General features: G+C 44.2%; 1 protein-coding gene across 1 annotated transcript in view; it reads right to left on the bottom strand.

Annotated features, from left to right (window-relative positions):
* Positions 1-27,955, bottom strand: part of FAM20B (FAM20B glycosaminoglycan xylosylkinase) — a 49,404-nt gene that overhangs the window by 8,722 nt on the left and 12,727 nt on the right. Inside the window, exons 2-6 of the mRNA XM_074961033.1 lie at positions 26,972-27,497; positions 19,483-19,569; positions 16,158-16,267; positions 13,043-13,214; positions 8,771-8,962 (exon numbers count right to left, since the gene is read on the bottom strand). Of these exons, the coding sequence (XP_074817134.1) occupies positions 8,771-8,962; positions 13,043-13,214; positions 16,158-16,267; positions 19,483-19,569; positions 26,972-27,348 (938 nt within the window). The 5' untranslated portion in view covers positions 27,349-27,497. The remainder of the gene's footprint in view (positions 1-8,770; positions 8,963-13,042; positions 13,215-16,157; positions 16,268-19,482; positions 19,570-26,971; positions 27,498-27,955) is intronic.

The following is a 27,955-nucleotide window of genomic DNA, read 5'->3' as shown; positions in this document are numbered from 1 at the left end:
CTTAGTAGCTGTTCTCTAATTACTCTACCTGTAAATCAGGGGTGGCCAACCTGAGCTTGAGAAGGAGCCAGAATAATAGGTCAGCAGTCCCCGCATCAGCTCCTCCTGCTCCCAGCACCTCCCGCCCACCAGAGCCTCCCTCTCCCTCCCCACACCTCCTGATCAGCTGTTTCGTGGTGTGCAGGAGGCTCTAGTGGGGAGGGAGAGGAGCGAGGGCACTGCAGACTCAGGGGAAGGGGTGGAGTGGCGGCAGGGCCTGTGGCAGAGCCAGGAGTTGAGCAGTGAGGACCCCCTGGCCCATTGGAAAGTTGGTGCCTGTAGCTCCAGCCCCGGAGTCGGTGCCTATACAAGGAGCCGCATATTAACTTCTGAAGAGCCACATGTGGCTCCGGAGCCACAAGTTGGCCACCCCGGCTGTAAAGGGTTAAAAAGTCTCACTGCTATGCATAGGTAAAAGGACGTGAGTGGGCACCTGGCCAGAAGAGCCAATGTGAAGGCTAAAACTTTTTAAAAGTGAAACAAGACTCCCCCCTTTTGTCTGTTTGTGGTTGTTCTCCAGAGAGAGGTAGACAGGGCTGCAAATACGCTGTAAGAAGCTTGGGGCCAGGTATAGAATATTATCGGTATCATAACTAGAAACTACGCATTTGAAACCCCAGAGATGTAAGTAGATCAGGAAATGTCTAGGAAGATGCAATTAGGTTTCTCTCTTTTTATTTCTTTATGGCTTGTGGACTCTTCTGTGCTAGTGCTTTTTTTTTGCTTGTAACCTTTAAGCTGGACCTCAAGAAAGTTATTCTTGATGCTTAACCCTTGTAGTTTTTTATTTTTTAAATCTAGCAAATGCATAAGTTCCCAAATGTATTTTCTTTTTTTTTAAGAACAGAATTGAATGTGTGTGTCTTAAGAGGTTTGTGCACATGTTCTTTAATTAGCTGGTTGCAACAGCTGACTTCCTTCCTTCCCCCAACCCCCCTTCCTCAGCTCTTCCCCAGGCAGGAGTAGTGGCGGTGTGTGAAAGAGCTTGATGGTACCCCACAGGAAGGAATTCCCAAGTGCACCTTCCTGGGTTCTCAAAGGGGTTTTGCACTTGGGTGGTGGCAGCATCTACCAATCCAAGGTCAGAAAAAAGCTGTAACCTTAGAAGTTTAATACAAGCCCGGAGTGGCCAGTATTAATTTTTAGAGTCCTTGCAGGCCCCCACCTCTGCAGTCGAAGTGCCAGAGTGGGGAATCAGCCTTAACAAGTCCCTACCAGCTACCACTTAAAAACAAAACAACAAACTTTTAATCCCAGTGAAGACAAACCCCAAATGTAGCGTTTCACACCTTTAAAACAAAAGGGAAGTTTTGGTTACATAACCCCCTAACACAATTTTAAAAAAGTGTTAAAACAGTCTACTCTAAGGCCTGGTCTACACTATGAGGTGAGGTCGAATTTAGCTGCGTTAGGTCGATTTTATAATGAATGCGTCAACACAACCAACCCCATTCTGCCGACCTAAAGGACTCTTAAAATCGACTGCTGTACTCCTCCTCAACGAAGGGAGTAGCGCTAAAATCGACCTTCCTGGGTCCAATTTGGGGTACTGCAGACATAGTGCTGTGCAATTCAATGGTATTGGCCTCCGGGAGCTATCCCAGAGTGCTCCAATGTGACCCCCCTGGACAGCACTTTCAACTCCGATGCACTAGCCAGGTACACAGGAAAAGCACCGGGAACTTTTGAATTTAATTTCCTGTTTGGTCAGTGTAGCGAGCTCAGGAGAACAGGTGACCATGCAGTCCCAGAATTGCAAACGAGCTCCAGCATGGAGCAAACAGGAGACATTGGATCTGATTGCTGTGTGGGGAGAAGAATCTGTGCAGGCAGAACTCCGATTCAGCAGAAGAAATGATGATATATATGCCAAAATTGCATAGGGCATGGTGGACAGAGGCTACACCAGGGACACACAGCAGTGCCGTGTGAAAGTTAAGGACCTCAGGCAAGCCTACCAAAAGACAAAGGAGGCAAAAGGTTGCTCCAGGTCACAGCCCCAGACATGCAGCTTCTATGATCAGCTGCATGCCATTCTATGGGGGGACCCTATCAGTAGCCCACCACTCTCCGTGGACATCTGCAAGGTGGCAGCCTCACGCAGCACGGATGAGGATTTTGTGGATGAGAAAGGAGGAGGAGGAGGAGGAGAATGTGCAGCAGGCAACCGGAGAATCTGTTCTCCCTGGCAGCCAAGACCTTTTCCCCACCCTGGAGCCAATACCCTCCCAGGGTGTATTGTTCCTGGACCCTGAAGGCGGAGAAGGCACCTCTGGTGAGCGCACATTTGTAACTACACTATAGGGTGAAAATAAATTGTTTTTAAGGTTTGATTTGCCCTGAACAATTGGGAGGCATTCGCGGCCAGTACAGCTACTGGAAAAATCTGTTAACGTGTCTGCGGATGGAGCGGGAATCCTCCAGGTACATCTCCATGAAGCTCTCCTGGAGATGCTCAAAGCCTCTGCAGAAGGTTTCTGGGGAGGGCTGCCTTATTTCATCCTCTATGGTAGGACACTTTACCACACCAAGCAAGTAGCAAGTGTCTGGAATCACTGCAGCACAAAGCATGGCAGCGCATGGTCCTGGGTTTTGGTCTTTAGCTTTCTGTGTCAGCCTCAGGAGAGTGATATCATTAATGGTCACCTGGTTGAAATAGGGGAATTTCTGTAAGGGACCAATAATCCCATCTGTTTGGTGATCCCCGGCACATTAGACCCCAGTCATGCTGGGCTGTTTGAGCCTGGCTAAAAGGGATCATCCTGGAGAATAGCAACCCGGGGTGGGGAGGAGAGAAGGGGTGTGCTGCACATCCACCCTAAAGCCGCAGCCCCTCCTTTTAAACAGCAACCGCAGCCCCTCCTTTTAAATGGCAAATCCAACAGGTATTAGTTGCTATTGTAAAGAATGCCACTGCAGTTTGAAACCATTCCCACATGTTATGAAGGTGGAAGAAGCCAACCCCACGTACCCTTTGACTTACCATGGCTGCCTGGAAACCAAATTCTGTTGTCCAGCCGTGTGTGATGTGTCACCATACTGGCAGGCGCTCAATATAAAAGGCAAAATGCGATCTTGTACCTGTGCTGTCTGCTGTGAATTGCTTGATTCACTGCGAAAGAGTCTCCCTTTTGTTCTCAGAAATGTATCTTCTTAAAATCTACTCTCCCTTTCCCCCCCTGCAGCTGCCAACATTTCTATGCTCCCCACATCAACTCCGTCCCTGAGGTTACCGCAGATTAGAAGGTGAAAAAAATGCACTCGTGATGACATGTTTTCTGAACTCATGCAGTCCTTCTGCACTGATAGGGCATGGAAGCATTCAGTGACGGAGGCCAGGATAGCATACAGTGAGCGTGATCTGAACATGCAGGAGGAGATGCTGAGGCTAATGGGGGAGCAAACAGACATGAGGAGGCGTCTGGGGGAGCTGCAGGAAAGGCAACTAGAGTACAGAGCCCAGCTGCATCCATTGTGTAACCGCCTGCCCTCCCTGCCAAGTTCTATATCCTCCTCACCCAGATGCCCAAGAACGCGGGGGGAGGAGGGAAGGCCCTGGGCACCCTGCCACTCAACTCCAGGGGATGGCCCAAGCAACAGAAGGCTGTCATTCGAACAGCTTTGATTTGTAGCGTGGCTACAATAAGCAATGTGGCCTTGTCCTTCCCTCCTCCTCCACCCCACTCCACTATGAAACCCTTTGTACATCCGGGCTACCTTTTACTAATCAGTGTTGTCAGTGATCTCAAGGTTTTTTTTTTTTTTTTTTTTTTTTAATAAAGAATGAATAGTTTCAGAACAATAGGGACTTTATTTCCTGTGCCAGCTGTGGTTGAAGGGGGGAAGATGGATTGGCTTACAGGAAAGTATATTCACCAAAGGGGGCGGGTTTGCATCAAGGACAAACACACACAACTTTCACACCATAGCCTGGTCAGTCATGAAATTGTTTTTCAAAGCCTCTCTGATGTGCAACACCCTTGGTGTGCTCTTCTAATTGCCCTGGTGTCTGGCTGTTCAAAATTGTCTGCCAGGCAATTTGCCTCAACCTCCCACCCCGCCATAAACATCTCTCTCTTACTCTCACAGATATTATGGAGCACACAGCAAGGAGCAATAAGAATGGGAATATTGCTTTCACTGAGGTCTAACCTGCTCAGCAACAGCGCCAGCGCCCCTTTAAACGTCCAAACGCACATTCTACCACCATTCTGCACTTGCTCAGCCTATAGTTGAACTGCTCCTTATTGCTGTCCAGGCTGCCTGTGTACAGCTTCATGAGCCATGGAAGCAAGGGGTGGGCTGGGTCCCCAAGGATAACTATCGGCATTTCAACATCCCCAATGGTAATTTTCTGGTCTGGTAAGAAAGTCCCTTCTTGCAGCTTTCTGAACAATCTGGAGTTCCGAAAGACGCAAGCGTCATGTACCTTTCCCGACCATCACATGTTGATGTCAGTGAAATGGCCCTTGTGATCCGCCAGCGCTTGCAACACCATTGAGAAGTACTCCTTACAGTTTATATACTCTTTGGCAAGATGGTCCGATGCCAAGATAGGGATATGCATTCCGTCTATCGCCCCATCACAATTAGGGAACCCCATTGCAGCAAAACCATCCACTATGAACTGCACATTTCCCAGAGTCACTACCCTTCTTAGAGGAAGGGTATTGATTTCCCTGGATACTTGGATCACAGCAGCTCCCATGGTAGATTTGCCCACTCCGAATTGATTCCCGACTGACCGGTAGCAGTCAGACATTGCAAGCTTCCACAGGGCTATTGTCACTCGCTTCTCAACTGTCAGAGCAGGTCTCATCTTGGTATTCCTGTGCTTCAGGGCAGGGGAAAGCAACTCACACAGTTCCATGAAAGTGCTTGTTTGCCAGGCCCAGAATCAGTGTTCCACTATATCTACATGCCCCAATGCTGTCATGATATCCCGATTGCCACATCCCGTGCTTTCAGGAATGTCTGTATCCATGTCCTCCTCACAAACTTCCTCTTGCTGGCGGCTCCTAGCTAGGCTCTGCACATACTGCAGGATAATGTGCGAGGTGTTTACAATGCTCACAAAAGCTGTGCGCAGCTAAGCAGGCTCCATGTTTACCGTGCTATGGCATCTGCACAGATACCCCAGGAAAAAAGGCACAAAATGATTGTTTGCCGTTGCTTTCAAGGAAGGAGGGAGGGGAGATTGAAGACGTACCCAAAACCAACCGCAACAACGTTAGGCATTGGGAGCTTAACCCAGAATTCCAATGGGCAGTAGGGACCGTGGGATAGCTACCCACAGCGCGGTTAGTGGGGACATGCACGATCGACTGTATAAAATCGCTTACTAAAGATCGACTTCTATAAAATCGATCTAATTTCGTAGTGTAGACATGCCCTAAGCCTATATGTATACTGCAAGCTAGGAGTGTGATTCCCAGCCCACACAGACATACTTGTGCTAGCTCTCCCCTGCGCTAGAACACTAAAAATAATTGTGTAGCCAAGGTAGCACAGACAGCAGCCGCATGGGCTAGCCATGCCAAGTATATATGCATGGAATTCAGGTGGTTTTGTACTTAGCACGCCCCATGCCACTGCTGCAGCTGCCCATGCTAGCTCAGCTCCACTATTATTTTTAGGACACTAGCTCAGATGAGAGATAGCACAAGTATGTCTACGTGAGGTAGGAGTCACACCCCTAGCTCAAAGCATAGATGTAGCCTAAGTGCTAAAGGGTGTTTCCAATCATGTTAACTTGATTTTTAAAAAAGCACATTCTTTCATCCTGTAGATAGATCCTAAAATGAAGAACTCCCTACTATTCAAAAGCAATTAGTGCCCTTAAGGATCAGCTCTTCAATTGATCAGCTCTTCAATTCAATTGAAGTTTATGTTAAGGACATAAACTCCACTCACATAGCACCAGTAGAAATCAGTCACAATAGTTTACAAATTTCCATAATTGGAAAACATATCAGGAAAATTTATGTCCATACCAGGTCAGACCAATGATCCATCCAGCCCAGTACTCTGTCTTCCAACAGAAGCCAATGCCAGATATTTCAAAAGGAAAGAACAGAACGGGACAATTCACAAGTGATCCATCCCGATGTCCAGTCCCAGCATCTGGCAGACAGAGGCGCAGGGACACCCAGAGCATGGGGCTGCATTCTGGACTATCTCAACTAATATTCATTGATGGAACCACCCTCCATGAACTTATCTAATTCTTTTTTTAAAACCTGTTACAATTTCAGCCTTCAAAACATCCCCTGCAACGAGTTGCACAGGTTGACTGCATTGTGGGAAGAAGTACTTCCTTATGTTTGTTTTTTAATTTAATCAGGTGACGCCTGGTTCTTGTGTTATGTGAAGGGGTAAATAACACTTCCTAATTCATCACCTATCCCTTTCCTCATGGTTCCTAATACTGTTAGCTTTTTTGACTGCTCAGGCACATTGAGCTGATGTTTTCAGAGATCCATAATGACTCCAAGATCACTTTCTTGAGTGGTAACAGCTAAATTAGACCCCATCATTTTGTATGTATAGTCAGGATTACATTTTCTAGTATGCATTATTTTATATTTATCTACATTGAATTTCATCTCCCATGTGTTGCCCTGTCACCCAGTTTTGAGAGATCTCTTTGTAACTCTTTGAAGCCTATTTTGAACTGAACTATCTTGAGTAATTTTTATCATCTGCAAACTTTGCCACTTTACTGTTTACCCCTTTTTCCAAATTATTTATGAAAACATTGAACAGCACCAGTCCCAGTACAGATCCCTGGGGGACCTCACCATTTCTCTCTCTCCATTCTGAAAACTGACCATTTATTCTTACTCTTTGTTTCCTGTCTTTTAACCAGTTACTGACCCATGAGAGGACTTTCCCTCTTATTCCATGACTGTTTGCTTTTCTTAAGCACCTTTGGTTAGGGACCTCAAAGGCTTTCTGAAAGTTCAAGTTCACTATATCTACTAGATCACCCTTGTCCACATGTTTGTTTACCCCTTCAAGAATTCTAATAGATCGGTGAGGCACAATTCCTCTTTACAAAAGCCATGTTGACTCTTCCCCAACAAATTGTGTTCATATATGTGTCTGATAATTCTGCTCTTTACTATAGTTTTAACCAATTTGCCTAGTACTGAATTTAGGCTGACTGGCCTGTAATTGCCAGGATCACCTCTGAAGCCTTTTTTAAAGATTGGCATCACATTAGCTATCCTCCAGTCATCTGGTACAGAAGCTCATTTAAATGATAGGTTACATATCACATTTAGTAGTTCTGCAATTTCATATTTGAGCTCCTTCAGGATTCTTGGGTGAATACCATCTGGTCCTGATGACTTATTATTGTTTAATTTATCAGTTTGTCCCAAAAACCTCCTCTATTGACACCACAATTTGGGACAGTTCCTTAGATGTGTCCCTAAAAAGAACGGTTCAGGTGTGGATATCTCCCTCACATCCTCTGTAGTGAAGACTGTTGCAAAGAATTCATTTAACTTCTCTGTAATAACCTTGTCTTCCTTGAGTGATCCTTTAGCACCTTGATCATCCAGTGGCCCCAGTAACTGTTTGTCAGGCTTCCTGCTTCTGATGTACTTAAATTTTTTTGCTGTTAAGTTTGTGTGTCTTTTGCTAGTTGCTCTTCAAATTCTTTTTTGGCCTGCCTAATAATTATACTTTTACACTTAACTTGCCAGAGTTTATGCTTCTTTCTATTTTCCTCAGTAGGATTTGACTTCCAATTTTTAAAAGATTCCTTTTTGCCTCTAACCACCTCTTTTACTCTGTTTAGCCATGGTGGCTTTTTTTGGTCCTCTTACTATGATGTTTTAAAAACATTTTCACACAGTTTGCAGGCATTTAACTCGTGACTGTTTATATTAAATTCTGTTCAACTAGCTTCATCATTTGTTGTGTAGTTCCCCTTTCTGAAGTAAAATGCTACTGTGGTGGGCTTCTTTGGTATTTCCTTCCTCCCCGTCCTCACAAGCATGTTGAATTTAATTACATTTCAGTTGCTATTACCAAGCGGTTCAGTTATATTTACACCTCTTGGACCAGATCCTGTGCTCTACTTAGGACTAAATCAAGAATTGCCTCTTCCCTTGTGGGTTCCAGGACTAGCTGCTCCAAGAAGCAGCCATTAATGGCATCTAGAAACTTTATCTCTGCATCCCATCCTGAGGTGATATGTACCCAGTCGATGTGGGGATAATTGAAATAAACATAAATAAACAAAATAAACTGAGTTTTCTATTTTTTATAGCCTCTCTAAACTTTCTGCGCATTTCACAATCACCATCACCATCCTGGTCAGATGTTTGGTAGTATATTCCTACTGCTTTACTCTTATAATTCAAGCATGGAATTTCAATCCATGAAGATTCTATGGTACTGTTTGATTCATTTATGATTTTTACTATTTTTGACTCTATGCTTTCTTTCACTCCCGCACCAGCATGAACCTACTCTGTCATTCTTATATATTTTGTACCCTGGCATTATTGTGCCCCATTGATTATCACCAGCACAGTACAAATGCCAAGGTGTTTGAGAGCCCATATTATTTGAAAGGATTTGCCATGAGGAATATTGACAGAGTTTTAGCTTGAGCTATTGCAATGGATAACTATGGGAAAGGCAGAGTGGGGATATGGATAACTGCGTGCTGCCTTTCTCATTATCAAGTGGCCACCAGTACTAATATGCTTCCTACCTTTTGGCATTGTCCAGGAGGATGAGCATACTGGCCCCTTCATCATCCTGGAAGCTTTCATAGTGATGTCGGTCAGCATTCCCAATCAAATAATCAAAGATGGCAGTGTCAATGATATCAAGGAGGCGGGGGCCTGAGTCATAAGGTGAGGTCTTCTTCACAGCATCACAGTAGCTCTCGTCATACTCCCACCTGCAGGCAGACAAGGGGAATCAAAGCAATGTCAACCACGATGGCAATCTACTGCAACCCCCAGGCACTCCTAAGGACAGACTTGAGCACTTTGCAACAGTTTTAGACAAACATATCAGCTGATCTTTCAAGTTTTGTTTATAGTTGTCTTTTTACTCACTTATCAAAGACTTTTTACTCACTCATACAAGTGCAGTAGTGCAATCTCTTTATCCTGAAAGGGCAATTTACAAATGTAGATTTTTGTTTGTTTGTTATGTGACTGCACTCAAAAACAAACTCTGTAAAAACTTCAGAGCCTACAAGTCCACTCAGTGCTACTTCTTGTTCAGCCAATCACTTAGACAAAGAAGCTCGTTTACATTTATGGGAAATAATGCTGCCCGCTTCTTATTTACAATGTCACCTGAAAGTGAGAACAGATGTTCACATGGCACTTTTGTAGCAGGCATTACAAGATATTTACGTGTCAGATATGCTAAACATTTGCATGCCCCTTCATACTTCAGCCACTATTCCAGAGGTCATGCTTCCATGCTGATGACATTCATTAAAAAACATAAGGCATTAATTAAATTTGTGACTGAACTCCTTGGGGGGAGAATTGTATGTCTCCTGCTCTGTTTTTTATCCGCATTCTGCCATATATTTCATGTTATAGTAGTCTCGGATGATAACCCAGCACATGTTGTTCATTTTAACAACACTTTCACTGCAGATTTGACAAAATGCAAAGAAGGTACCAATGTGAGATTTCTAAAGATAGCTACAGCACTCGACCCAAGATTTAAGAATCTGAAGTGCCTTCCAAAATCCAGTCAGGATGGGATGTGGAGCATGCTTTTAGAAGAGCAACACTCCAATGTGGAAACTACAGAACCCAAACCACCAAAAAAGAAAATCAACCTTCTGCTGGTGGCATCTGACTCATGATGATGAAAATGAACATGCGTTGGTATGCACTGTTTTGGATCGTTATCGAGCAGAAACCATCATCAGCATGGATGCATGTCCTCCGGGACGGTGGTTGAATCATGAAGGAACATATGCATCTTTAGCATATCTGGCAGGTAAATATCTTGCAACGCCAGCTACAACAGTGTCATACAAACACCTATTCTCACTTTCAGGTGACATTGTAAACAAGAAGCAGACAGCATTATCTCCTGCAAATGTAAACAAAGTTGTTTCTTTTCCTAGTTACCAAGCCTTGCAACATGGGCATTAGGTCCACCTCTCCAAAGCCAGGTGGACTTGCTAAGTCTTGTCATTTCTTCCTCTTTCTCAAATCCATTCTTCCTCTCCATGCAATCTGCTAACACCCTGATTTATGCCCTACCCATCTGTCATCTTGACTCATAAGTACAACTTCTACAGTACCTTCTATCCATGGATCTCAAAATTCTTCACAAAACATCAACTAAGTCTGAAAACCCCTAAGGTTTGTATTCCCATTTTACAAAATGGAGAGGTTAACTGACCTGCTCAAAGTCAGAGTGAGTCACCAGCAGAGGCAGAAACAGAATTTAGCGATTATAACCATTATCAGTGTTGTCTCCCAGAGGACAGGAATAAGTTCTACGCTGGCTCCCTGTATCTCACCTGTCCTCTATCTATCCAAAATACTGTGGGCCGAAGTCTTCCCCTCTCTCTGCTCTAACAGTCCTCAAATCCTTTCACTGGCTTCCTCACTTCTTCCTGCATCAAGCCCAAACTCCATGTCTTCACCTTCAATATTCTGCACAAATCCACAGCTCCAGCATCTCATCTTATATTTCTTCCTATGCCCCATGCACACTCTGTGTGTTACTCATCCCACTCTCCTAAATGCTCCCCTGCCTCCTCCTCACAGTCTTTAATTCATGTTTTTTATGACAGCTCTTACTCCACTTGGAACAGCTTTCCCTTTCCCCTGCACCATGCCACATTCCTCTTTCTATCCACCATTTGTCAATCAAGTTACCACACTGATCTTTCTCCAGCACCATCTGCTCCTACATTTACTTCTGATAATTTTTATTCTATTGAAGAGCTTGATTGTGACTCCGAAGGTCAGGGATCTTATCTAGTACATGGTTGTACAAGGCTATGTAAATTAATGGCACTAAATTAATAATGTTAAACAGGATTATTCAAGACAGAGCAGAAGCAGCAGCTTTGAAGGGAAAAACTCCTACACAAATATCTTCCATACTTAGGAGCAGCAGAAAGGACATTACATGCCATATGTAAGATATGTATATATCTTCCCCTACTCCTGAAGACAGGTTTCCAAAGAGTGAAAGCAGCAATACAGTTAAGTACATGACAAAAGAGCAATATTATTTGATCCTATCTGCATGGGCAAGAACAAAGTATTTTATAACATAAGGATTGTCAGGTTAGTCTGGGGCTTGCCTACACAGTGGGGTAACGCACTTTATGGAAATTTGATTTCTGAAGTGCACTAACGTGTTGTGCATTTATAGTCCACGTAGGCCCTGCTGGTACGCTTTAACATAATGCTGTTTGAAATAGTACTATGCTAGAGCACACAAGGGAACCTATAGTGCACACCAGCAGGGTTATAATTAATATATAACACCTTAGTGTGCTTTAAAATCATGCCCTTGTAGTGTGCATTACCCCATCATGCACACAAGCTCTAGCTCTCACTCCAACATGGTAAAACAGAACATTAAATGGGCCCTCTAAGTTGAGAAACAACTTCTTAACAGAAGCAAAATGTTTCCTGTTCTCTTTTCCACAAATACACAGACAAGAAGATTTGTGCCTTGATTAGTTCAGCACATGCTTAAGTGCTGTACATAGACTTTCAGGGTGGCTCTAAACTTACATAAGAATGGCCATCCTGGGTCAGACCAATGGTCCATCTAGCCCAGTATCCTGTCTTCCGACAGTGGCCAGTGCCAGGTGCCCCAGAGAGAATAAACAGAACAGGTAAACATCAAGTGATCCATCCCCTGTCGCCTATTCCCAGCTTCTGGCAGACAGAGTCTAGGGACACCATCCCTGCCCATCCCAGCTAATAGCCATCGATGGACCTATCCTCCATGAATTTATCGAGTTTTTTTTTTTTTTAAACCCTGTTATAGTCTTGGCCTTCACAACATCCTCTGGCAAGGAGTTCCATTAAAAAAAACACATTCAGATTCTTTCTGTGGATAGCTAGCTAGTTAGAAACTGATGGAAATAGCTGAACCAAAAATCTAGTTCAGCAAACAAGATTTCAGAGACTGAAAACGTTTTTTTGGTCACTTGTCCTGGATCAATGCTTGGAAAAGTTTACTGAGCTTGAAATCATTTGGGCTAGTCCTGCCAAAGTGTTTCTGCCCTAAAGAATTTTTGAGATACCGTGTCTGTCTTATAACTGTCAGGCCCACACTGGTCTCCATCTAACAGTGCTCTTTGGACACGGGTCCAGATCCCTATATGTTGCTGGTATACAAACTAACAAACAACTTTCCAGTTCTAAACTATTTAAGGTGAGATATACTTATCAAAAAAATACACAAAAATTTGATCTTTAAAAAAAATAGGAGAGAACTTCATCTCTTGCAGGCTGCACAGACTCTCCCTCAAAGACACCGAAACTACTTTGGTCTGAAAGCTTTTGACATAGGTCCACAACAAAAAAACCCCATAAAAATAGAACCAATAAAAACCTATGAAATTAGGCAAAAAGACTAACTCAGTGTCAAAGGATTCTGTTGAGCCAAACAGGGGCACAGTATAAAAGAAAGCCTCAGCAGTGCGAGGTAAGCAGCTGAGATTCCACAGTCAACTCGGGTATGGCTGAAACGCTCACTGACTTGTGGGGCAAGTTACTTTCCAGGAAAGAAGTGGGGGGGGGGAAATGACACTTAACATTCCTGGATGTCCATAGGATTTTCTCCCTCTCCCTCAAATTAATGCTTGTCCCATCAGAGGCCTTCATTAGTAGTTTTGGTTCAAGAAAACTGGCTGAAAGTTCCTTTGTATCTTGTGAATACTGCTCTTTAAACAGCCCAAGTCACAGCTAAGCACTGCAAAGATAGGGGTACTCTAAAATGCTACAGTAGGCCTATCGGGTTCTTATACCTGGCCAATTTGCCTTCACGGTAAGTCCTTCCCCAAGGATGCCGGTGCTTCTGAAGAGGCCAGACATCCGGCAGCCATAGCGTGACTGACCCCTCCATGATATCTCCATCAGCACAAGCTGGTTCTGTTTCTCGACAATAGTAGCACTTCCCATAGAAACAGGTACTATTACCTTCAAAAACAAAAAAACATATCACAAGAACAGCAGTAAATCTATGGAAGCCCAAACAAAAGAGAGGAGCAGCCTGAAGGACCTTCAGAGAGATTTCCAAAAAGAAGTCCTTTCAACAGGCGTTCACTTCATTTCGCCTTCCTCTTCCTTCCCTCAAGAGGAAGCCAAAACTTCTCTTTCTTTTGGAAGGAAGTTCCAAATGGAGAGAGAACCAACTGGAAATCATTCATCTTTGACAAGATGAAAAGCTCACTTTAAAAGGATCCACTGAATAGACAAGGGAAAACACACACACACACACAAAACTACATTAGAAGAACATTATTAAGTTTGCGAAGTCAAGCACTCAGACATTAGAAAATTCAAAAATTTCCTGTGCTCACATTCTCAGGGTCTAACAGACTGCATATGTGGGGTTGGGAAGGAATCATCCTCCAGGTTGCATTGGCAGTGATCTTGGGGGGTATTTGCCTTCCCCTGCAACGTGTGGTCACGGCTCGCTTGCCAGGATTATCTGGGTATACCTCCTTTACATTTTCCCCTGCCATTGCAAAGGACTCAGGCACTGGTTCATCTCTGTCCTTCCTGGTCTCTGCCCTTCCTAGTCTCTGCCTGTAGCACATAATAGCCTGATTTAATTTCAATTGTTGGGTTTAGCATGAGGGGGCTGGTGACCTATGATATACAGGAGGCCAGAATATATGACCTGGGGGTCCTTTCTGGCCTTAAATTCTGTGACTATGACATTGAACAATGAAGAGAAAACAAACACTGAATTAGTTGCTCATTAAGTGAGCACTAACATCCAGTGCAGCGAATGAGAGAGGGGTCTAGTGGAAAAAATAGTATTTGACCACGTAACTAGATATTATCATATTGTATACGCACAAAGGGGTCAAATTCAGGTTCCACAGGCAATCTTAATTCTGGCATTTCGTCACTTTTGAGTGCTTGGCTTTGCAATCTTAATTATGTTATGATTTTGTGTTACATCCTAGGTTTAAAAAAAAGCAAACTGGGGGGGAAAAAGAAAGAAATTCTACCATTCTGACACCTACTTGGGTCACCTGCAGGATTGGATCCCTTAAATCTATTGCAAAGACCTCTGCCATTTGAGCAAACGGAGTAGCTGATAGCAGCAATAGGTTGTCATCCTCTATGTAGACTAGTTCTGGGCAGGGCGGTGGATGGGACACTTTGCCAGTGGGTTTCACTGCTTCTGACAGCAGAGAAATGATGAGACTCGGGAATCTTATGTTCCATTCCAGGCTCTGGAGAGGATTGTGTTCTAATAGGCAAAGGCTCTTCTGCCTGTCCCTCCCTGCCCCTGCCCCCGCCCCCTCATCTTGACCCCCGTTGCTACATCCCTCCAATCTGTCTCACCCTCATCTCCAAGTCCCAGTCTCTTGCCCGGCCAGTCCTAGTTCCTTTGCACCTTCTGGCTCCTCATCCCCAGTTTCCCCTCCCAGCTCCTCATTTAATCTGCTTCTTTTCTCCCACCCTCCAGTCCCCTACCACTTTGTCCCCATTTGTTTTCAGTCCCCCACCCTGGCTCCTAGTCCAATCTCCCCACACACTGCCCCGACTCTTTGTCTTGACCCACTCCTCTGCACCCCATCACCCTAGGTTTGGCTCTTGTCCCCTTTGCTTTCAAATCAGACAGATTCCCCCTCCATGCTGCTTTGGCATTAGCAAAGGGAGCATTGACACCAAATGAGACACTGGCTCCATGTAACACTCCCAGCCACAGCTGCAACTAGAGAGAGAGAGAGAGAGTCCTCCTTCAAGCCCTGGCTGCAGCATGCCTAGCAGGGATGGAATCTTAAAATTTTTAAAAGGCTTATAACTTGGCCAAATTTAGTCAGATTTCACGGGGGTAGCAAAACGCATATCCCTGACACAAAGGCCACCATGTTTCCAAATTTCAAGTCGCTATTCCACAGAATGGGGGGACAAGAGCTCCCCCGCCTTCTTTTTTAAAAAAAGGTTGCCTGAATTTTTGAACAAAGGCAAAACAACATTTTTTCATTAGCCTCATTTTCTGAAACAGCTGAACCATTTTGACTGAAATTTCAGAAACTCACACAACCTCAGCATGAGGCAGAGACCTGGCATGGTATATTTCAGCCTGAACAGTTGAAGTCTGGCAGAATTATTAGCAACTGATAATAGAGTCTTATAACTGGAAGTGTCTGACAACCTTAATAATAAGTGCTACCAGCCCTGCCTATCATACATACATAAATACAATAAACTGTTAATGAACAATTGTCTCTAAATAAGTTTTCTGACAAAGAAATAATATACTTTATAATCTGACTGAAGTATTAATGGTTGTAGCACAGGGCATTTTCTGAGGCATAATGACCACCTGGCAGGACTCTGCCCGTGAGCCATTAACCCCTAGAAAATACCCCATCAACATTACTACTATAAACTAAATGTATGAAACTGTTCTGGGACATCTAGTGATGGACATCTTATCCCGTTCCATATCCATGTTGCTATGCCAGGCACGCTCTTGGTGCTACACAGACAACTTTTGGTATATCAGCAAGCCACATCATTCCAACCGTCCATTCAGTTTACTCAGAGTAAAATATAATTCCATTTTTTCAATTCAGGTCTATTCCTAAATTCTTCTGACTGCTTCTGACATTAGGGAGAAAATACTTATTCAAACAAATATCTGCAAAAAGGAACATACAAAAATTACAGGCAAACCAAAAGTATTTTTTGTAGAAAAATAATTCCTCCCCCGCTTTTCCCCACCAAACAAGGTTATACCAGTGTTAAGATCCCTCCGAAGGGCTGGAAGCAGCTTATCAGGTTCCTATACAGTAGTTGTTATACAGTTATGCCAGTTTCCCACTGCTCTTTTTTTTTATTATTATTTAACATGCTTATTTTCAATGGGCTGCACAATCCCTAGAACCCACTTACCCAGCATCAGGAAGGTACTCAGCAGCTGCTCTGTTGCAACAGGTTTGATCTCTGTACGCAGATTCACAAACCTGCCAATCACCAGTGGAGCTCGTCGGAAACCCAGAATTCTGTTTCGGGGGGAAGAGGGGTGACAAGGTATGAGAATTTTAACAGGGATAGCAGTTTCAAATCTAAAAACCACATCAGACCTCCAACCCACTGTGCAAAATCAAAGATGGTTGCCTTACAGCAGGTGCTAAGCTTGGAACCCCATTGGAAATTAACCCTTCACCATTTGTACTTTCTATCTTCTTTCAAGACTTTCCTTTGGCTAAGGAGGGATGGATGTACAAGAGTCCTTTTATAGCCCATCAGCAATGCTCCTATATTGGTTTGAGTGGTCACTGCACAGCAGCATGAGATACACCTTTTCTTCAAGAGCCAAATACAGTGTCTTCACAGAACTCAGCCCAGGAAATGAGACCTCATACCACAAAATATATGGTCTCTCATGTAGCAGCTCAAAGCAAAAACCACAGGGCCTTGGGCTAGCCACATGGAAAGATAATTTATACTAATTCCCAGAAACGACCCGATAAACTCTATTGTAATTTAAACCCTTAGTTTGAGAGAACTGGGTGTCTTTGGAAAACACAAAGACATTCAGAAACACAAGAAAGGTGGGAAAGATAGTTTAGCAGATAAGCACAAGTCTGTCAGTGAGTTCTGTTCCTGTGTCTGTTAGACTTACTGTGTGACCACAGGCAACTTGGGTGTTTAGGGTGGGATTTTCAAAAGTGCCTACGTGAGTTTGGAGCACAAGTATCAATACAACTTGCACTCTTAATTCACTTAAGCACGTTTGAAAGACCCACCCTTAACCTTTATGCCTCAGTTATCCCCTCTGTAAAATGGAAATATTTATCTCACAGAAGTACTATGAAGGTTAGTTCTTTAACGTTTGTAAACTGCTTTTAGATCCTCAGACAGAAAGCCCAAAAGAAATGCAAAGTATTATTCAAAATAGGCAAAGAAGAATGTTCTTCTCAACAAATCACGCTGGAGATATACAGGATAGTAAAAGAGTTCAACAGATTTGGATGTGTGCAATTATCCAATTTGTATGAGCAAATGTGATATGTGAACGGGCACAGAATTAAGACTATTTAAAAGAGGTATCCTTTGAAGTGTCAGCATCAGAGTTAAATATTAGCACCCTATTGTGATGAATGGGAAAGATGCCAGTTCACACCTCACCAGAACTACTGCTTAGGTATAAGACAGCACTACATGGAATCATTCTCAAGAGGTCATCTTTGCAACATAACCACAAGAAACATACTTAAAAAAAAAAAGAAGCAAGCTTGCAATTTGCACAATTTGAAGCTGCTGTGGATGCCAGAAAAAAAATAGTACAAGTGGTCCCGATCCACCCCAGGTGTCAAACTCATGCTCCACAGAGGCCCCTCCCACAGATCTAGGAGCAACAATTTTCAGCTCTGAAAGAACTCCCATCAGACCTTCTTAACAGAAGGTAGGCAGCTGCCACACAAGTCCTGAAGAGGTTGTAAATTATGAGGAAAAGTAGATCCAAAATCCGATCTCTCACTGGACAGCCTAGAGGAACAAGAACCCAATGGCGTTGGGGCAGTATCCCTTATAGAAACAGAAACTTTACTCTATTTAGTCCAATATAATCCTATTGCCAAACAGTAGGAAAAAGTGTGGCTGAGAAAGGATACTGCTGTACCCCATGCAGGAAAATAGACCCTACTTTACCTCCCTGATTGTGGAATGTGAAAGAAAGCTGGCATAAAGTTCACAGCAAAAATAGTCTGAATATGTATTGCTTTTGTACAATTCAACACAGGAATTGGAGCACAGCAACTGTCATGCCAGATCAGACCTATGGTTCAACGTCCAGTATCCTGTCTCCAACAGAGTCCAGCACCAGACAAGTCAGAGAAAGGTGCAAGAAACCACCCAGTTCCTAGCAGTTCACAATTGGCTTAATATCTCTTCTAAAAGCTATTGTAGTATTAACTATGTAACGAAATCCCCTTCTGAATCTTGCTCAGTTTTTAACCTCAGTGATATCCTCTGGCAATGAATTCCACAGCTGAATTGCATGTTTTGTGAAAATATATTTCCTTTTATCAGTTCTGAATTTGCCTCTTTCAATTTCATTTAATCTCCCTTTGTTCTTGTGTTATGAGACAGGAGAACAGAACGTTCTAATCTACCTTCTCTAGATAATTCATTATTTTGTGTACTTTTATCATGTCCCCTCTTATTCACCACTTTCTTTCTAAAGTAAGGGATTCCAACATTTTCACTTTTTCTTCATATGAGTTTTTTTTCCATTCCCCCCAATTATTTTCTATACCCTTTTCTAAAACCCCATCTAATTGTGTAATAGCCTTTTTGAAATGGAGTGACCAATACTGCAGGCAGTATTCTAGATGAAGCTGCACCACTGATTCCTATAATTGAATAATAATATTTTCCATAGTATTTTCCAACCTTACGTATCCTAACATCGTATTTGTTTTTTTGACTGCAGCTGCACACTGAGCTGAGGTCTTCACATTGAACTGTCCACAATGATTTCCAGGCCCCTTTCCCAAATTGATAATTAATTTAGACCCTTCTAAGGTATATGAGTAGTTGATTTTTTCCCTCCAGCGTGAATTACTCTGCGTGTACCATCAATATACTTCGTTTGTCATCATGTTGCCCATTCACCAATCTTGGTTAGGTCCCTCTGATGTGCTTCACAGTCTTCTGTGGACTTGACTAACCTAAATAACACTATATCACCTGAAAAAATTGCTTTCTCACTGCTCACCCCCCTTCCCAGATCATTGACAAATATACTAAACACAAGACCTAGTACAGAACTTTCAGGCACCCTCATTATTCACTTTTTGCCAAGATGAAAATTGACTATTTATTCTCACTGTCTCTTGGTCAGTTTTTGATCCATGATAATACTTTACCTCTCACCCCATGACTACTTAGTTTCTTTAGCTGTCTCTCATGAGGAACCTAATTAAAACCCTTTGAAAGTCTATGTAAACAGTGCCCAACTTGTTCTTTTTTATCCATTACTTTGTTGACATGTGCAAAGCATTCTAATAAGTTAGGGTGATACTATTTCCTTTGCAGAAACCTTGCTCATTGGACTCTATCATGTCATCACATTTTACAACATTTTTTGTTCTACTCAATGAGCCGGTTGGAAATCAATGTCTCAGGCACCCTCTCTGAAGTGAACTGGTGCCAAAAAACAACAAAACAAAAACAAGAGAATAATTAAATAGTTAACCCAATAGTTCCATACCTGTCCAAGTGAAAGGCTGCCACCTCCGCATTGTGTCTGTCATATCCAGCATATGGCTCTCCTTCTACTACGTAGTCTCTGGCATATCTGTAAATGCAATGAATAATGGAAAAACAAAATGATTTATGAGGGGATTCTCCTCAGTAAAGTTAAGAGTCACATGAGCAAGAATCATTGAAGTGAAATTGGCTCTGGGTCACCTCCAAAATGATTTCTTGGGGGAGAGGAGGAATGAGTTGACTGATATTAAAGAGTGTAAAGATTAGTAGAGAGGTACATAGTGAGAACAGGGCAGTCACACATTGGTCTGAGTCTCCTGGTAAACTGGGACCAGTCAAACAAAATGAGTTTTAATACAACCAAAATGCACGGTCATACACCTCAGAGCAAAGGATACAAGCCATACCTATAGCATCAGGGACTGTATCCTAGAAAGTAGTGACTCTGAAAAGGATTTAGAAGTCATAGTGGACAAAACTCAACATCAGCTCCTAGTGTGATGATGTGACAAAAAGTGCTAGTGCAATCCTTGCATGTATAAACAGACTGAGAGGTGACTTAATTACAGTGAATAAATATCTTCCTAGGGCAAAAATACCAGGAATTAAGAGGCTCTTTAATCTAACAGAAAGAGACATAACAAGAATCAGTGGCTGGAAGCTGAAGCCAGACAAATTCACTGTTTTTAAAAATAAAAAATAAAAGAAAAAAACCCTTCTAATCTGAAGACGATTAACCAATGTAACAAATTACCAAGGAGAGTGGTGGATTCTCCATCTCCTGATGTCTTCAAATCAAGACTGGATGCCTTTCTATAAGATATGCTTTAGTCAAACATAAGTTACCCCCATATTGATCCTAGTAACAGAGTGAAATTTTATGGCACGTGATATACTAGATGATCTAATAATCCTTGAAATCTGCAGCTAGTTAGTGCAAGTTAGACAATTAATAGCCCTAGGGACTATCCAGAACAGGTACAGCAGCAGTGTATGTCTGCCACAATATCTGCTAGTGTGCTTTAATCGTGACTCACCTTTTGGGTGAGAGGATAATTTATGACTAAGGGTATGTCTACACTACGGAATTAGGTTGAATTTATAGAAGTCGATTTTTTAGGAAGCGATTTTATACAGTCGATCATGTGTGTCCCCACTAAGCGCATTAAGTCGGCAGAGTGCGTCCACAGTACCGTGGCTAGCATCGACTTTCAGAGCATTGCACTGTGGATAGCTATCCCACAGATCCTGCAGTCTCCGCCACCCATTGGAATTCTGGGTTAAGCTCCCAATGCCTGATGGGGCAAAAACATTGTCATGGGTGGTTTTGGGTACATGTCATCAGTCACCCCTCCCGCCGTGAAAGCAATGGCAGACAATTGTTTCGCGCTTTTTTTCCGTGCGGACGCCATACTGCTTTCAACAGACAGTGCAGTAGGACTGCTAACCGTTGTCATCGAACCACCGCTTTCGCTGCAACTCTGCCCTTCTGGTGCCATGAATCCACCTTCCAGGTCCTCTCTATGACCGTCATCATCCACCACTTGAGCAGGAGAGCAGAGTTGCAGCTGATTTCGATAGCGAATTTCTCCATGTTGGCTGTCATGGGCTCCCGCTTCTGCTGCAACTCTGCTCTCATGAATCCACCTCACAGATCCTCTCGTCATTCTCTATAAATATCTGTTCTCGTGGCACCCGTCGTCAGCCACTGCTTCCGCTGCAACTCTGTTCTCCTGCAGACGCCATACCATGAAAAGCATGGAGCCCGCTCAAATCACCGCGGCAGTTATGAGCATTGTAAACACCTCATGCATTATCCTGCAGTATGTTCAGAACCAGAACCTGCAAAGGCAGGCGAGGAGACAACGGCAGCATGGTGACGAGAGTGATGAGGACATGGACACAGACTTCTCTCAAAGTACAGGCCCCGGCAATTTGGACATCCTGGTGGCAATGGGGCAGGCTCATGCGGTGGAACGCCGATTCTGGACCCGGGAAACAAGCACAGACTGGTGGGACCGCATCGTGTTGCAGGTATAGGACGATTCCCAGTGGCTGCGAAACTTTCGCATGCATAAGGGCACTTTCATGGAACTTTGTGACTTGCTTTCCCCTGCTCTGAAGTGCAAGAATACCAAGATGAGAGCTGCCCTCACAGTTCACAAGCGAGTGGCGATAGCCCTCTGGAAGCTTGCAAAGCCAGACAGCTACCGGTCAGTCGGGAATCAATTTGGAGCGGGCAAATCTACCGTGGGGGCTGCTGTGATCCAAGTAGCCAACGCAATCACTGAGCTACTATCAAGGGTAGTGACTCTGGGAAATGTGCAGGTCATAATGGATGGCTTTGCTGCAATGGGATTCCCTAACTGTGGTGGGGCGACAGACAGAACGCATATCCCTATCTTGGGACCGGACCACCTTGGCAGCCAGTACGCAAACTGCAAGGGGTACTTTTTAATGGTGCTGCAAGCACTGATGGATCACAAGGGACGTTTCACCGACATCAATGTGGGATGGCTGGGAAAGGTACATGATACTCGCATCTTCAGGAACTCTGGTCTGTCTGAACAGCTGCAGCAAGGGACTTACTTTCCAGACCAGAAAATAACCACTGGGGATGTTGAAATGCCTATAGCTATCCTTGGGGACCCAGCCTACCCCTTAATGCCATGGCTCATGAAGCCATACACAGGCACCCTGGACAGTACTCAGGAGCTGTTCAACTATAGGCTGAGCAAGTGCAGAATGGTGGTAGAATGTGCATTTGGATGTTTAAAAGCACGCTGGGCCAGGCAACAGAATTCGGCTTCTTTTGGCTTCTTTAACCTTCATAACATGTGGGAATGGATTCAAACAGCAGCGCCCTTATTTCCCATACCAAACACCCGTTGGTGCCCAGCCGTGCGTGTGTGATCTCTCACACCAAACTGGCAGGCCCTCAATGTAAGCAGCAAAATGCGACCTTGTACCGAAAGCACATGTACTATGTAATGTTAACAGCTTGGTTCACCGTGAAAGAGTCTACCCATTGTTCTCTAAAAAGTGTCTTTTTAAATACTACTCTCCCTCTTTTTCCTCCCGCAGCTGCAAATGTTTCAACGCTCCCCCTATCGTCTCCATCCCAGAGGCTAGCGCAGACAAGGCGGTGAAAAAAAACCACACTCGTGATGAAATGTTCTCTGAGCTCATGCAGTCCTCCCGCATTGAAAGAGCTCAGCAAAATGCATAGAGGCAAGTAACGTCAGAGTCCAGGAAAGCACAAAATGAACGTTGGGTTGGCCATTTAAAATGGGCTGTCCATTTAAAAGGAGGGGCTGCGGTTTTCAAGTTAACGTGCACCGCAAACCCAACTAACCCTCCCCCACCACACCCAAATCTCTGGGATGATTGCTTCACCCCTCCCCAGTGGCTAACAGCGGGGATCATTTCTTTTCAGCCACAGGCAAACAGCCCAGCAGGAACGGCCACCTTTGAATGTCCCCTGAATAAAATTCCCCTATTTCAACCAGGTAACCATAAATGATATCACTCTTCTAAGGCTAATACAGAGAGATAAAGAATGGATTTTGCTTGAATGCCAGCAACCACCGGGATTATACACTGCCATGCTTTGTTATGCAATGACTACATGCTACTGGCCTGCCGTGGTAAAGTGTCCTACCATGGACGGACGGAATAAGGCTGCCCTCCCCAGAAACCTTTTGCAAAGGTTTTGGGAGTACCTCCAGAAGAGCTTCATTGAGATGTCCCTGGAGGATTTCCACTCCATCCCCAGACATGTTAACACTTTTCCAGTAGCTGTACTGGCAGCAAATGCATCCTAAGTCTTCAGGGCAAATTAATCATTAAACCCGCTTGCTTTTAAACCATGTATTATATTTACAAAGGTTCACTCACCAGAGGTGCCTTCTCTGCCTTCAAGGTCCGGGAGCCCGCCTTGGGAGGGCTGGGAAGAGTATTGGATCCAGCGTGATAAACAGTTCCTGGCTGCCAGGGAGAACGGTTTCATCCTCCTCCTCATCTTCCTTGTCCCCAAATCCTCATCCCTGTTGCGTGAGACTCCCCCTTTGCAGGAGTCCATGCACGGGGTGGGGTAGTGGTAGGGGCACCCCCTCGAATTGCATGCAGCTCATCATAGAAGCGGCATGTCTGGGGCTCTGACCCGGAGCGGCCGTTTGCCTCTTTGGTAGGCTTGCCTTAGCTCCTTAAGTTTCACGCAGCACTGCTGCGGGTCCCTGTGATAGCCTCTGTCCATCATGCCCTTGGAGATTTTTTCAAATATTTTGGCATTTAGTCTTTTGGAATGGAGTTCTGATAGCATGGATTCGTCTCCCCATACAGCAATCAGATCCAGTACCTCCTGTTCGGTCCATGCTGGAGCTCTTTTGCGATTCTGGGACTCCATAGTCACCTCTGCTGATGAGTTCTGCATGGTCACCTGTGCCATGCTGGCCAAACAGGAAATGAAATTCAAAAGTCCCCAAGGCTTTTCCTGTTTAGTGCATCTGAGTTGAGAGTACTGTCCAGAGCGGTCACAATGGAGCACTCTGGGATAGCTCCCGGAGGCTAATATCGTCAAATTGCATCCACACTACCACAAATTCAACCCGGTGATGTCGATTTCAGCGCTAATCCCCTCGTTGGGGAGGAGTACAGAAATCGATTTTAAGAGCCCTTTAAGTCGACAAAAATGACTTCGTCATGTGGACGGGTGCAGGGTTAAATCGATCTAACGATGCTAAATTGGACCTAAACTCGTAGTGTAGACCAGGGTTGAGGCTATGATTTAATCATGGGTATTTTTCGTAAATGTCATGGACAGGTCCCAGGCAAGAAACAAAAAATCATGGCCCGTGACCTGTCCATTACTTATACCATAAATAAGAATCTTGAGGGGCGGGGCAAGAAACAGGATGCTCCCAGAGGGGGAGCCTGCAGCATCAGTGACTGTGGGGGGAGTCCTGGGGAGCCAGCGGCTGCTTCAGCCACGACTGTGGGGGAGCCCTGGGGCCAGCCGCTGCTCCAGCTGCCCCAGGACCACTGCTGACCTGTGGCTGCTCCCACTGCCCCTGGGACTGCTGCTCAGGCAGTCCCAGGAGCCAGCTGCCATGGGCCACCAGAGTAGCAGCTGGTCCCGGGGCCAGTCCAGCAGCGGCTGGTGTGGCTGGCTGCAGGGCCGCCTGAGGAGCTGGATTCAGAGCCACTACAGCAGTCTGCGGGGCCAGCTGCTTGGGTGGCCCTGGGGTCAGCTGCACTGGCCGTTGCCGAAATCACGGAGGTCGCAGGTCACTGGGCCCTACTTATGACCCTGAGGTGAGGTCCAGTCAAATCCTTGCTTTAGAACATAAGAATGGCCATACTACTTCAGACCAATGGTCTATTTAGCTCAGTACTCTGTCTCCCGACTGTGGCCAGTGCCAGGTGCTTCAGAAGGAAAGAACAGAACAGGGCAATTATCAAGTGATCCATCCCCTGTCATACAGTCCCAGCTTCTGGCAGTTAGAGGCTTAGGATACCCAGGGTTGTGTCCCTGATCATCTTGGCTAATAGCCATTGATGGACCTAACCTCCATGAATTTATTTATTTCTTTTTTTAACCAAGTTACAGTTTTGGCCTTCACAACATCCCCTGGCAACAAGTTCCACAGGTTGACTGTGCCTTGTGTGAAGTAGTACTTCCTTATGTTTGTGTTAAACCTGCTACCTATTAATTTCATTGGATGACCCCTGGTTCTTGTGTTACGTGAAGAGGTAAATAACACTTTCCAATTCATTTTCTCCGCACCATTCATGATTTTATAGACGTCTATCATATCCCCCCCTTAGGTGTCTCTTTTCCAAGCTGAACAGTCCCAGTCTTTTTAATCATATGGAAGCTGTTCCATACCCCTAATTATTTTTGTAGCCCTTCTTTGTACCTTTACCAATATTCATATATCTTTTTTCAGATGGGGTGACCAGAACTGCATGCAGTATTCAAGATGGGGCATACCATGGATTTATATAGTGGCATTAAGATATTTTCTATCTTCTCATCTATCCCTTTCCTAATGGTTCATAACATTCTCAAGAGCCAGCGCACCATGCCAGCAGCTCCTCCGGCGTGGTTGTACCGCCCCCAGCCCTGCTAACTGCACTAGCAAGACCAGGGACAGCTGCTGGTGAGCATGGTACCCACCCCAGCTGCTCCTGGGAACAACAGCCTACCAGACTGCTGCTTCCACTGCTGCGGTTCCTGGCAGAGCCCTGCAGCTCCGTGGATACCAATTTATAACCGCAGATATAGATTTAGTATCCGCACAGGGCTCTACTTTTTTGACTGCCCACTCAGTCTGCTAACTCTCCAGCAGATCTACTGGATTCAATCAGAAAGATGGTAAATAGAGAACCTGACTACCTGCTCTGAAGCTGAGTGTGGGCAATTGCTTAAAAACTTCCAGAATCCTATGTAAAAGAGGCAGGGATAAACTCCTACATCCTTGCCAAAAATTCCCCTCTGCATCCCCTCTTTTCTCACACGCATTGCATACCACCACAAATTGTCTGGCGTTCCTAAAAACATTCCTGGTTGTACATGTCCTTGATATGTACAACCATTCTGCCTGCCTGCACACAGACATTCCATTACTGGAGTGTAATTTAAGGCTTTGTGAACTTCTTTATGGCATTCAGTTATATAAAAAGCACTACAGAAATACAGTAACAAGACATGGTATTTACAATATGCATGCAGTATCCTGTGCAAGCTGCATCACCACCACTTCAATGCAAAAAGTTCATACTATTTCAACATAGTACAGCCCCATGATATAACTCCAAACCAGTTGTGCAAGTGGCCATTAGAGAAATGTTACTGAAAATTCCAGCAGTCCACCTTTTCCTAAAGGAACGTTAGTTTAGAAGGCATTACAGGCATACACAAGTCACATAATAAGCTTTATGGTGGAATGAGAAAATGTTCAATCAAGGCAGAAATGCAATTTCCATATTGACATATACAAGGAAAAACGTAAAACACTACATTCCACAGGTAGCAACACAGCCTTCTAGGCCTAGTTTGAAGATGACCATCAATTTCCACTTCCTGCCCGCCCACCCCCACACCAAGTCTCACTCCCATAAGGCACCCAGATCATAACAACTAGCCTCTCACTGTGGAATGCTACATGAATCCTCTTCAGGTACCTGGCATCTGGCCAGCAAACACTGGTCAGAAGCCAGTGTTCAGAAATGCAAGGTTTGACCAACCTTGTTGATTATGCCTCTGAACTAGAGAGGGTTGGGTTTGGAGGTCAATGCTGAACATCTCAGGTTCAGCTGGCAGACAAGCTGAATATTACCAAATCGCCAGCATGGCTCGATTCCACCTTCTGAATACTAGACTGCATCATATGCAATATGGACATATATCAGTTCATAAATTAAAGAATCAACAGGGAGGAAAAAACCTAAATAGGGTGTTTTATCCAGTCACTGATGGATATATTTACCTCTTAGGTTTGAAGACCACTTTCTGTCCCCCTTCAAGTATCAGCAAAGCTTTCAGCTGGGTCCCTTTGTAGCCCACATCAGCTTTTATAATTTTCTTGGTAGCCATGGCATGCATAACAGCCCCTAGCTCTGGTGTCTCCTCGGGATACACTTCCCGTGGTACCACCCACTGGGCGGCAATCTCCCAGGGGGACTGCAGCGTATGATCAAGTCGGGGGTCTAGCTCCACATGCAAGCTTGCCATCATGCGGTGAAAGGCCCGCTGGTCCTCCCGGTTGGCAGCTGAAGTGTCCAAGTTGTCAATGAGGAAAACTTTTGTGAAAATGAAGATGACAAGGAGGATGGCCAGCAGTACCACTCGCTGCTTTAGCTTCATGGTGACCTTCAACCCTTCTCCCCTGACCCTCTCTTCCAAGGGCTACAAGAAGTCTATTAGAGATCAGGGTCAAAGGGGGATGTTAATGCATTTCATTCATAATTTTCACTCTTGTGGGTCTATCATCACTGAAGTATCTTCTGGTACCCCTACAAATTAACCAAAAAAATAATAAATAATAATAATAATATATATATATTTAAGTTTCACAGGTACCTATCCTCCGGTACCATCAACTCAAAATCTAGTCATTTTTGCTAAGCATGTTAAAGAGTTCTGCATTTGCACCCCAGCCCCAAATTTTCCTGCTAATTTTTGTGGTTTCTCAATCCCATTTTCCTCTTCTGTAAATACTCTCCCCTGTTGCTGTGTGAATACCCCACACAAACAAGGGAAATGGACTGATATAGTTAAACAAACGATATACATAAAGGGCTGCCAAATATAGGAAACATTATCTAATTATTGCATTTGTAACAACTGAAATTGGTTGTAACTACAGTAGGCAAAACATTTTGAAGGAATTTTTATTTAAGTTGATGGCATCACATTTAAAAGCAGAAAAGTCTTGTTTAAAAAAAAAATGGGGTCCTTATAATATCCCCAA

Source organism: Natator depressus, chromosome 8, assembly GCF_965152275.1.
Source record: "Natator depressus isolate rNatDep1 chromosome 8, rNatDep2.hap1, whole genome shotgun sequence".
In the NCBI taxonomy this organism is placed as follows: Eukaryota; Metazoa; Chordata; order Testudines; family Cheloniidae; genus Natator; species Natator depressus.
This window is presented reverse-complemented; position numbering and strand designations above follow the sequence as displayed.